This window comes from Protopterus annectens, chromosome 2.part2, assembly GCF_019279795.1.
Source record: "Protopterus annectens isolate FY-2018-M chromosome 2.part2, PAN1.0, whole genome shotgun sequence".
In the NCBI taxonomy this organism is placed as follows: Eukaryota; Metazoa; Chordata; order Ceratodontiformes; family Protopteridae; genus Protopterus; species Protopterus annectens.
Window position 1 is genome coordinate 404,921,799 of NC_056730.1, and position 12,820 is coordinate 404,934,618.

Consider the following 12,820-nt stretch of genomic DNA (forward strand, 5'->3'; position numbering starts at 1 on the left):
AAGGTTTGAGGTCAAAACAGACCGGTATTTGGAATTGTGCATAATTCCCTCAACCTTAAAGCCCCAGTTTCAGATGAAGAAAGGCAACCCCAAAGAATGATACTGCCACCACCATGCTTCACTGTGGGGATGGTGTTCTTTTGTTGATGCGAAGTGTAGTTTTTGCGCCAAATTGTGGCCAAAAAGGTCAACCTTGGTCTCATCAGACTATAACTCATTTGCCCACATATTTCTGGGAGACCTGATGAACTGTTTTGCAAATTTTAGCCGGGCCTGGATGTTCTTTTGAGTATGAAAAGGCTTCAGTCTTGCAACCCTGTCCCACAGTCCAGACATATGGAGAACACAGGAGATTGCCATCACATGTAGAACACAACCAACACTTGCCAGAAATTCCTGCAGCTCCTTCAGTGTTGCTGTAGGTCTCGGCAGCCTCCCTGACCTGTTTTAGTCTGGTCTTCTCATCAATTTTGGAAGGATGTCCAGATCTTTGCAACGTCATTGTTGTCCCATATTTTCTCCACTTTTTGACGACAGTCTTCACTGTGTTCCATGGTATATCCAATGCGGTGGAAATTTTGTACCCTTCTCCTGACTGATACCTTTCAGCAATGAGATCCCTTTGATGCTTTGTAAGCGCTCAACAAACAGTGGCTTTTGCTGTAGCAGGCAACTGATTAAATGTCAAGTTAAATCAGACTCCCCAACTGATGGCAGGTATGTACCAAAGAAGAAATGAATGCTGCAATTAAATGAAGTGCAGCAACAAAGTACTACTTATGCAACCAGTGTATTGCAAGTTTATTTTTTATATTTCTTCCACCCAACAGATTTGTTTTTCAAAGGAATCTTACAGGTTATAGGCCACACTAATTAAAACAGTGAGAAAAGTTTTAAAATGATTTACTATGGTCTTTTTTTTTTATATTCCCAAAACCTGGCATTTTTACAGGAGTGGGTAAATTTTTATATCCACTGTATGCATTTTATATACATATACATATATACATATATATATATATATATATATATATATATATATATATATACACACACACACACAAACACACGTATGTATACATATATAGAGAGTGCTGACCTCTTCAGAGTTTCTCTTAAAAATAGCCTTGAAACCTGTTCTCAGACTACCCCCACTCTTACTTCCAGTTTGTTTACATTGCACCAGACATCTTCTCCATTCTAGCCCCCCCCACATTTGGCAATCTCACCCACCAATCTAAAAACCTTGCCTCATTCTCCAGCTCCTGCCAACACTTCTTAAAGCCTGGTATTACCTACAGCTGTTTCTCTAGTCAGACACCTACAGGTGTGAGTTGGATGTAATCTTGCCTGTTCATATTTGCACTACTAAATTTCAAAACTGTGGTACATACAAGTTATTTAAATATATCATCATAAAAGTTACATCATGGACAAAACAACTGCACTAATACTGGACGTTTGTCTAGTGCGACTAGAGTTATTACATGTTGTTCATACGACATTTATTTACATTGTCAGAGATGTCAAATTTTCCTAAATCTCAACCAAATTACAAGATGCAGATGCATGTACAAAATACTGCCAAGAATGTGTGTGTAACTTGCGGGTTGCTAAAATATGGCAAGTAGTTTCCAAAATATTACAAACTTAATAGCTACTGTGTTTACTGTGACTTTAGATTCTAGGTGTTAAAGATACATCAAGAGTACCACCAATCAAGAAAAAAAAAAAAAAAAAGAGAAGAAAGTGGTGGCCATGCCCCATGCCTTTGAACAAATGGAGACTGGCAACTTCAGTACAGGCAAAATAAAAGGCCTGTAAAGGAAATACCTCCATGTTTTACCAACAGAGCAACACTAAAATTAAGCCATCTAGTTAATATGCAACCTACCTTTGCCGCTTTTCCAACCCGAGTCTTCAATGGTACGTATTCATCATATGCAGGCAAAGCAACCTGAAAATGCATATTTTACAAGTGAAGAGTAAGCTATAAACTCAAGTTGCTATAATCTTGTAGGTCATTCTCACTAAGGAGCTAACACACAGATACCTTATACAACCATCCCTTATACAGTATTTATTTAAAAAACAGCTCCTTACTAGCCTGTCAATATGACAAAACAGTACAAGCCAATGATTCCTAGTAGCTACAGTACAAAAAGAACATGTCAAATAAAGGGTCATAAGTTTTTAGACAGATGAAATATGTTCACAGCACGTTTTAAATCCTTTCAGGATTGACCTTTAAGGCATCCATGATGAAAATACCAAACACATTTATGCGCTGAAAATGTCACTATGCCTCTCTCCAGATCATGTCTCTCAGAGAAGTACATAAACGTTAATCCATGTGACCAAATCACCTAGAGGCAATGTGTTAGATGGCATAGGGAAAGGCAAGTAGCAAAAACCTTAAATATAGGGAAATGACTGACCTTTACCAGAAACAGTGTTCAGGACAAAACTAACTTCGCTCATAAAAATCTCAGATTATAAAAGATACAAAGCCTGGGCGTTTTTCTCCAAAACAATCACTTACACTTGGCAAAAATGAACAAGGGACGTTCCTAGCCGGAACATTACGAGTAAGAGCGGAGGGGCTACTAGCCTGGGAAAGTTTCAGATGCCAAATTGCAGACCCATGGCTTTTGACCTGTTAAATGGCAAGAATGGACTTCCAACTCTGATCATATTATTAAATCCCCATTCTCTTAAAATAATGGCACCCAGGTTGAGACAAAGTCTTGCTTACCTCATGGGTACAGCCTTCAACTGTGTCAACTGACTGCACTTTCACTTTAGGCATAAGATCAGCAAGACTAAATAAGGGAAAGAATAAAAAAAAAAAGAATGGTTAATAATATTTAGTACGCATTTTGTTAAATACTAGCTAGTTGCAAAACAGATAAAAATAAATAAAAATGAGTGTGCATATACTAAATTTCAATGTACATTACAAGCTACATAAGGGAAGGTTCCAAAGGCAGAAGAATGACTACTGCACAGCAGCTATCTAGAACAAATGGAAATAAGCCTTTACAGCTTTTTTTTCTATATGGTATACTAGAAATATACTAGAAGACTATTAGACCTTGATTTTTTTTTTAAATACAGAACATTTGCAAGTTTATAAAGGTAATAATGAGCCCTAGAAGTGAGTAACAAACAGGTATTCCAGTCCTGATAACAGCTTGCAAAACGAGCGCTAGTTTAACTGGAGATAAATATGTCTCAAGCACTAAACCTTCCTACAAATGAAGCCAACAGGTATGCAGCTCTATACATAATCATCTGCAACTGACAAATTCTTCAATTATTACTAGACAGAGAAAGCGCCATTGGCTTTAATATAAACAGCCAAACTGACTAAGCGCTTTCACCCACAATTGGGCTTCAGAGTCAGTGAACAATACACCCATTAACACTTAAATATATCAATTGCAAGCAATAAATCACGAGTACCCCAGTATAATGAAAAATTAACCCATACGCATCCAAGGTCATTCAACTCAGAGCCCCAGTGTTATAACTTAAGGTCAAATAACAGTAATGAATACAAAATTATGCTTGCTGAATGAATAAATATCAATATTAACAACTGTAAAACTTTTGTATTTAAAAACAATCATAAAAATAGGTGACCATGGAACGTGACACAAAAGTATAATGTGTATTACATGAACTGAAATTTGTATTTTAATACACAGGCTGTAGAAATACTCTCATTAATACCTGGTGCATTAAATGGATCCAGACTCAGTTGCCACAAACATTCTCTGACTTCCAGTAAGGTTTTCACACACCCTCAATAATCCTTCTTTAGTAACTTAATAATAATAAAAAAAAAAATTTAAATTAGTACAACTTTTACTGCGATTAAGAATAACTACCAATGCCCTATTTAATGTCCCTATTATGTTCCAGTATACGAAGTCTAAGTTTCCTTGTTGTCATCCCAACACAAAATACAGTACAAGACAGGTATGTAGCCACATAAACCACCATGCAAGTATTACAGTCAGTGTCCTGGGCACTTAAATGTTCTGTGGTAACTTTAAATCTGCACATATGGTCCATCATTAATGTATTTACACACACTGCATGTACCGCATTTAATCATTCGTGAGGGCCTATTGTCATAATTCGTAGAATTTTTCTCAAAACAATTCTGTTAGATTGGAACGTCTGCTGTTAATAAACCTAGGAACTAAGCCTATTATATCTTTAATTTCTTGAGTGAAAACACTATCCCATACGGCGTATATAATATTCCTTACTTTTGCCCCTGTCTGGTTAAACTCTATCCATCCCGGCGGAAAAATTTTGACTGGGGTTGTCATTACCCAAGGCAATAACATTAATGTGTGTTCTGTTATTGTCCAAAAGGATGGGCATAAAAATCAGATTTTTCTCCTCTCAAACTCTTTGCTGTGTTTGTACAGTAATTCCATCGGATATCCTCTGTTCCTAAACATATCAATCAAATGTGTCATTTCCATCTTAAAACGGGCTTCCTGACTTAATCTGGATATCTGTACCATCTGCCCCTTAACCACATTCTTTTTATCAGGATGGCAACTATCATAGTGCAAAAACAAATTACTGAACTTTTTTTTTTTTTTGCGAAAGATGGAGTGAATTTGATCATCTTCTCTGTATAACTGAAAATCCAAAAACTCAATTTTAGATATCAATATGATTTGTAAACTTAAGGAACTCAGTTGTTTGGTTCAAATAACTAATAAATGCTTCTATTTCACTTTTAGAGCCCTTCCATAAAATAAGAATATCGTCCAAATATCGTAAATATAGCAAAATTTTGGACTTTTATTCCGATTTGAACCCAAAATTGTTCCCAATCTGCAAATACCAAGCTGGCATATATGGGAGCACACCTGGTTCCCATCGCAACCCCAGTTGTCTGCTTGTTATATTCACCATCAAACAGTATGAAGTTATTGAGTAAAACCATCTCCAGCAATTCTAATCAAGAGGCTTCTCTTAACTTGATGTAAATCAATGTAATTCACCAAACTACTACTGAACATATCAATCTCGGTCTGGTGGGGGAATCACAGAAAATATATTGATAAACTGTCACAAAACAAAATTCCTCACTGGCATCAATATTGGTATTCCTTATACAATCCAAACAATGCCACGAATCCTTCAAGATGTATGGTATTTATCAAATATTTTCTTACATGTGATGTCAATATAGGCCGCAAGGGACTCTGTCTCTGAGCCCCTAGCTGCAACAATTGGCCTAAATGGCGGGCAAGTTTCAATCTTATGGATTTTGGGAATACTAAAATTTGAAGGAATAATGGATGTCCCACAGAAAAATATTTGAATACATCGTGAGGCAATTCCCTCACACACACACACACACATTCATACAATTGCCAATTAATTTTGGTGTAAGCTCTTTGTACATAAAATTTAGAAACCATTTCATAGGTTTATACATCATTTAATAATAACGGCATTCTACATTCATAATCAGTATTTGCCATAATAATGACCCCTCCACCTTTGTCGGGTTTCATAACCCTATATTGGTCACTGAGAATTCTTTTAAACAAAACTCTTCTGGTGTAGTTAAATTACTGTTGGATAGTGTTTCTCGCTCTAAACATCTACGTATTTGTACTCCACAAAGACGTTCAAAAACCATAACAGCAGGGTTATAGGGTGGGATGAATACACTACTGCTTTTAAGACTTATACATTTGTTATCATAGTCTGGGGAAATATTACCAAAAACAGCCTTATGTTAAGAAGCCTAGCATGCAATCTTAGTTAAGCAATAGTCTCCCTGTCTCATATCTAAAAGAGGGGACAAAAGAAAAACCACTTAAAAAGGCTAACATGGTGTTCAGTAATCGTACAATCTGAATAATTGTAAATTTTAAAATCATGGTCACCCTGTAACTTCAAATTATAGTATTAATACAATCAACATTATTTTCATCAAAAATAAAGTAATCTCTGTTACAGGAAAACATCTCACATGTGGAGACATTATTTTGCATTTCATTGCTCAACAAAGACAAATCTAATTGTTGTAATTCACCTGGTGGTTGTGCCATTGATTGCATCGCATATGGCGTTGACATCCCCCACCCATCTCCCCCTTTGTTGGTAATTCTGCTGCCTCGGGGTTCTTGTATTGGCATAGCTCTGAAAATGCACCGGGTTCCTTAAATCGGTCTGAACGCCTCAATGGTTGTGTACAGTCTAAAAAAAAAACATTATTTTCACACATACCTGTCTGCACAACCCCCAGTTCATCAGAATCCCTGATAATCTCATTGTTAGCATTATCTCTGCCCATATCTGCTTCCCTGCTTTGAGAAGGATATGCCCTTTTTTCTTTATATTGTACAGTGTTTCTAATAATTTTCTTTTGCTTCCTTTCCAACCCATTCTTAAATTTGTCCATATCCATCAAAATTTTATTAAATTGTGTCTTGTTGATTTCAAATAACAAATAGTTAAAAATACTGCGTTTTAAAGTCAACAATTAACTTTATTTAGTTTAGCAATGTTGTCTCTACTAATAATCCGCATTAAATCTATACCTGTGCGGTCATAACACACCAGTAAATACTGAAATGCTACTGAGTTTTCCTGAATACCCATAGGTAATTTAAAAACTCTAAGTCACCTGAGCATTTCAAAAATGCATTATCCATCTGAAGTGCTTTAAATTTCTTAGTCAACTTCTCAAATAATTGTAGTTGAGAATTACAACTACCAAAGCCCATACTCTGCTCAAAGGCTACCCCATTAGCCAGTACAGGTGGCGCTAGTAATGTCTCCAGATCAGGTAGTGCATCTGGCAACACAGGTTCCTGCTTCCCCAGTCTATAAAGCCTACCCAAATCTCCGTTTCATTACTCAACCCCCTGTTCTCATATTAGAAAACCCTGAGGGGCCTGGTGGTGTGTGTAATGTAAGCAATTCTGCTTGTGAACTAGAAATGGTAACATTGCTGTTATCACTCACATTGTCAGGGCTATGTTTGTAGCAGGGAAATAATTTGTCAGGGCTATTTGTTTGTAGCAGGGAAATAATTTGTCGAGATAAAATTGGGTCATTAGACGCTTCATTTAAATTGTATAAATGTAGTGCTGCTAAAAATAAAATAGGGGCTGTTCCACTAAACAGCATCAGCGTGCCAAAATAGTGCTGTAAAATCCAAAAAAACTTCTTCACTCAATATAAACACTAAAAGTAAAATATGTTCAATACAGTAATAACAAAATACAAAATAACTGGCCTGTAAAACCCCCAACAGCTTCTCAGCTCATAAAATACAGTGCTCCACAAAACAAATCAAATATACAGTACCCTCATGTTCAAAATTACAACACTTGACAATAACAAAAGTTAGTCCCTGGTGTGTAGTTCTCTGTATAAAAAGAGCTAATCAGCTCAGCAGTACCAAAATGCCTTATATCGCACAGTTTTCCAGCTTCTCAGTTTAAAATATGCTGTACAGCCCAGCGTGCTTCTCCACTCAACCTGTAAATCACACCAATACACAAAGAACTAAATTCTTCAATAATGAACTTCGACAGTTACTGCTCTGTTCATTGTGACCAGTTATTCAGCCCAGTATGAGTTGACAGTAAAGTTTCTCCACTCGAGGTCTAAGCCACACAAAAGAACAAGAAAAATTCAACTCTTCAGTTGCAAAGTACCAATGTAACTGTTCTAAACAGCACCAAACAGCTACTCTGTTCAGAATGCAATCCAATACGCTGTACGGCATGGAACGCAGTCCGCAGTGTTTTAATCCCGGAAATAGACTAAAAAAGGTTGTTCAGCCCAACGATGCCAGAACTTCAAACTGAAAAGCCAGAAAACTCTCTGTGCTATATAGCGCATTTTGGCACTGCTGACCTGATTATTATTTATTTATTTTTTTTAATATACAGAGAACTACACAAAAAAACGGACTAACTTTTCTTATTGTCAAGTGTTGTAATTTTGAACATGAGGTGGGTACTGTATATTTGAATTGATTTTTATTGTATATTACTACATTTTGAGCTGAGAAGCTGTTAGGGGTTTTACAGGTCAGTTATTTTGTATTTTGGTATTACAGTATCGAACATCTTTTTAGTTTTTATTTAGTGTTGATATATTGAGTGAAGAAGTTTTTTGGACTTTACAGCACTGTTACTTTGGCACACTGATACTGTTTAGTGGAACAGCCTCTACTTTATTTTTAGCAGCACTACGTTTATACTATTTAAATGGAGTGTCCAATAGTCCACTATACTGATTTATCTCGACAAATTAATTTTCCTGCTACAAACAAATGGCCCTGGCAATGTGAGTGATAACAGCAATGTTACCATTTCTAGCTCGCAAGCAGAATTGCTTACATTACACACACCACCAGGCCCCTCCGGGTTTTCTAATATGAGAACAGGGGGTAGAGTAATGAACGGAGATTCGGGATGACTTGACAGATGGGGGAGCCAGGAACCTGGGTTGCCAGCTGCACTACCTAATCTGGAGACATTACTAGCTCCACCTGTACTGGCTTAACGGGGGTAGCCTTTGAGCAGGATACAGGCTTTGGTAGTTTGAATTCTCAACTACAATTATTTGAGAAGTTAACTAAGAAATTTCAAGCACTTCAGATGGATAATGTATTTTTGGAACGCTCTATTGAGTTAAACCAGGTGCCAAGGGGACTTAAAGAGTTTTTAAATTACCTATGGGTATTCAGGAAAACTCAGAAACATTTCAGGATTTGCTGTGTTCTATGACCGCACAGGTATAAATTTAATGCGGATTATTATTAGAGACAACACTGCTAAACTAACTACATTAAAAAGTGAACTGTTGACTTTAAAACACAGTATTTTTAATGATTTGTTATTTGAAATCAACAAGGCACAATTTGATAATATTTTGTTGGATGTGGACAAATTAAAGAATGGGTTGGATCGGAAGCAAAAGAAAATTAGACACTCTAGAATATAAAGAAAAAAAGGCACATCCTTCTCAAAGAAGAGAAGCAAATATGGGCAGAGTTAATGCTAACAATGAGATATAGATTCTGATGACGAACTGGGGGTTGTGCAAACAGAGATGTGTGAAAATAACCATTGAGATGTTCAGACCGATTAAGGAACTGGGCACATTTTCAGAGCTATGCGGATACAAGAACCCCAAAGTGGCAGAATTACCAACAAAGGGGGAATGGGGGGGGGTCAACGCCAAATGCAATACAATCAATGGCACAACCATCAGGTGAATTACAACAATTAGATTAGTCTTGAAATGCAAAATAATGTCTCCACATTTGAGATGTTTTCCTGTAACAGTGAGTTTATCTTTGATGAAAATAATGATGTTGAGTGTCTTAATACTATAACTAATTTTAAGTTACAGGGTGACCATGACTTTAAAATGTACAATTATCCAGATTGTACGATTACTGAACACCATGTTAGCCTTTTTAAAAGAGGTTTTTCTTTTGTCTCCACTTTTAGATATTAGACAGGTAGACTTGATTAACCTAAGATTGTATACTAGGCTTAACTTAAGGCTGTTTTTTGGCAATATTTCCCCAGACTATAACAACAAATGCACAAGTCTTAAAAGAAGTAGCGTACCCATCCTATAACCCTGTTATAGTTTTTGAATGTCTTTGTGGAGTACAAAAACGTAGATGCTTAGAACGAGAAACACTATCCAGCAGTAATTTAACTACAGCAGAACAGCTTTGTTTAAAATAATTCTCAGTGACCAATATAGGGTTATGAAACCTGACAAAGGTGGAGGGGCCGTTATTATGACAAATATTGATTATGAATGTAGAATGCAATTATTAAAATGACGTAGAAACCTATGAAATTATTTCTAAATTTGATGTACTAAGAGCTTACACCAAAACTGATGAACAACTGTATGTGTGTGAGGGGATTATCTCACACTAATTCAAATATATCTTTCTGTGGAACATCCCATTACTCCTTCAATTTTGGTATTCCTGAAATCCATAAGAATGAAAATAGCCCACCACTTAGGCAGATTGTTGCAGCTAGCAGCTCAAAGACAGAGCCCCTTGCGGCCTATATTGACATCACATGTAAGAAAATATTGGATAAATTAGCATACATCTTGAAGGATTCGTGGTATTGTTTGGATTGTATAAGGAATATCAATATTGATGCCAGTGAGGAATTTTGGTTTGTGACAATTTATGTCAATTTATTTTCTGTGATCCCCCACCAGACCGGGATTGACATGTTCAGTAGTAGTTTGGTGAATTACAATGATTTACATTAAAGTTAAGAGAAACCTCTTGATAGAAGTGCTGGAGATGGTATTACTCAACTTCATAATGTTTGATGGTGAAATATTACAACCAGACAAGTGGGGTTGCGATGGGAGCCAGGTGTGCTCCCATCTATGCCAACTTGGTATTAGCAGATTGGGAATTCTGTGTTCAAATCAGAATAAAAGTCCAAATGTTGCTATATTTACGATACTTGGACAATATCCTTATTTTATGGAAGGGCTCTAAAAGTGATGTAGAAGCATTTATTAGTTATTTGAACCAAACAACAGAGTTCCTCAAGTTTACAAATCATATTGTTAGACAAAATTGAGTTTATGGATATTCAGTTAGAGAGAAAATGATCAAATTCACCAACATCTTTCGCAAAAAAAATATAGTGATTAGTTTTTGCACTATGACAGTTGCCATCCTGACCACCAAAAGAAAAATGTGGTTAAGGGGCAGATGATACGGATATCCAGATAAGTCAGGAAGCCTGTTTTAAGATAGAAATAACACATTTGACAGATATGTTTAAGAATAGGGGACATCCGATGGAATTACGTTACAAATACAGCAAAAAGAATGAGAAGAGAAGAATGTGACTTTTATGCCCATCCTTTTGAACAATAGAACACATAATAAAGTTAACACCTTAGGTAATGACAACCTCAGTCAAAATTATTCCTCCTGGATGGTTTTAGAGTTTAACCAGACAGGGGGCAAAAGTAAGAAATATTATATATGCCGTATGGGATAGTGTTTTCACTCAAAAAACTAAAGATATAATAGGCTTAGTTCCTAGGTTTATTAACAGCAGAGGTTCCAATCTAAAAGAATTTGAGAAAAATTATACAAATTATGACAATAGGCCCTCATGAATAAGTAAATGCAGTCGGTGCATGTAGTGTGTGTAAATACATTAATGATGGACCATGTGTGGAGATTTACAGTTACAAGAGAATATTAAAGTGCCCAGGACACCAACTGTAATACTAGCATGGTGGTTTATGTGGCTACATGCATGTCTTGTACCGCGTTTTATGTTGGGATGACAAGGAAACTTGGACTTCGTATACTGGAACATAATAGGGGCATTAAGAATAAAACTACCACTGCCCTATTTTTGCCCCATTTAATCACAGTAAAAGTTGTACTAATTAAAAAAAAAAAATATATATATATATATATATATATATATATATATATATATATATATATATATATATATATATTTTGTTATTGATAAGTTAACGAAGAACGATTTTGGGGGGATGCAAAAACCTTACTGGAAGTCAGAGAATGTTTGTGGCAACTGCATCTGGATGCATCTAATGCACCAAATATTAATGAGTATTTGTACAGCCTGTGTATTAATATGCAAATCTCAGTTCTATATCACTTTCCATGGTCACCTATTTTTATGATTAAGTTTTTAAATACAAAAAGTTTTACAGTTAATAGTTTGGTACTTATTCATTCAAAAAGCATAATTATGTATTCATTACTGTTATTTGAACTTGTTATAACACTGGGGCTCTGAGTTGAATGACCTTGGATGCTTACAGGTTAATTTTTAAATTATACTGGGGTACTCTTGTGATTTATTGCGTGCAATGGATATTTAAGTGTTAATGGGTGTATTGTTCACTGACTCTGATGAAGCCCAATTGTGGGTGAAAGCGCTTATAGTCAGTTTGGCTGTTTATATTAAAGCTGATGTTCTTTCTGGTTCGGGTCTGCTTATTTTACTACTTTTATTACTTTATTTTGGCATTTGAAGAGATCAGTTCGACAGTAAATCAAAAGGTTTGTTTTATATCCACCTTACTCATATCTTTCCTAGACCAAAATTGAAAAACCAGTGGTTTTTCTTCCAAAGTCATACCTAGGAGACACTGACAAAGACAGGCTTGGCTCTGCATACAAACATTTCTGAAAATGTTTTTTTTTTTTTTTTTGTTGCTCTTCTAGCCAGGATTCTCAAAAGGGAGAGGACTGCTGATTATCTCATTGAAATATGTGCACATAAATTTAAATTGCTAAATTATCTCAAAACAAAGAGCTAGAGAAAAAAAAAACATTTTATATACCCACAGCCGCGGACACTAATTTCAAGTACTGCTGTTTTGCTTTAAAGTTAACATGTCATGGTACATACATTCTGTAAACAAGTGGGATTGGTGAAAGCTGTGCCTTCAGTGGGATGAAGACCAATAATGTATTTTGTTCTGCAACATACAAGTCATAGATGATAAACAAGAAACTGCAGTAACCAAAGAGTAGGCCCATCTTTAGTACAGTAAATGTCACTGCCTACTTTTATTGACCCACACTTGACAGATTTATACTCAGAAGACAGATTCCATCACAAGGCTCTCCTGAAGAGCCCCTGGTGGTGTACTTTATTTATTAGGGTACAGCACAGATTGTAAGACTGATTTTTTTCAGACTAAGTAAACAAGCGTTACAATAATAATGAGGAAACAGTGAAAGTACAATGATACA

At 35.9% G+C, this 12,820-nt stretch overlaps 1 protein-coding gene across 1 annotated transcript in view; it reads right to left on the minus strand.

The window, feature by feature from the left end:
- Positions 1-12,820, minus strand: part of MTREX (Mtr4 exosome RNA helicase) — a 1,888,266-nt gene that overhangs the window by 1,787,307 nt on the left and 88,139 nt on the right. Inside the window, exons 3-4 of the mRNA XM_044063928.1 lie at positions 2,756-2,822; positions 1,895-1,957 (exon numbers count right to left, since the gene is read on the minus strand). Of these exons, the coding sequence (XP_043919863.1) occupies positions 1,895-1,957; positions 2,756-2,822 (130 nt within the window). The remainder of the gene's footprint in view (positions 1-1,894; positions 1,958-2,755; positions 2,823-12,820) is intronic.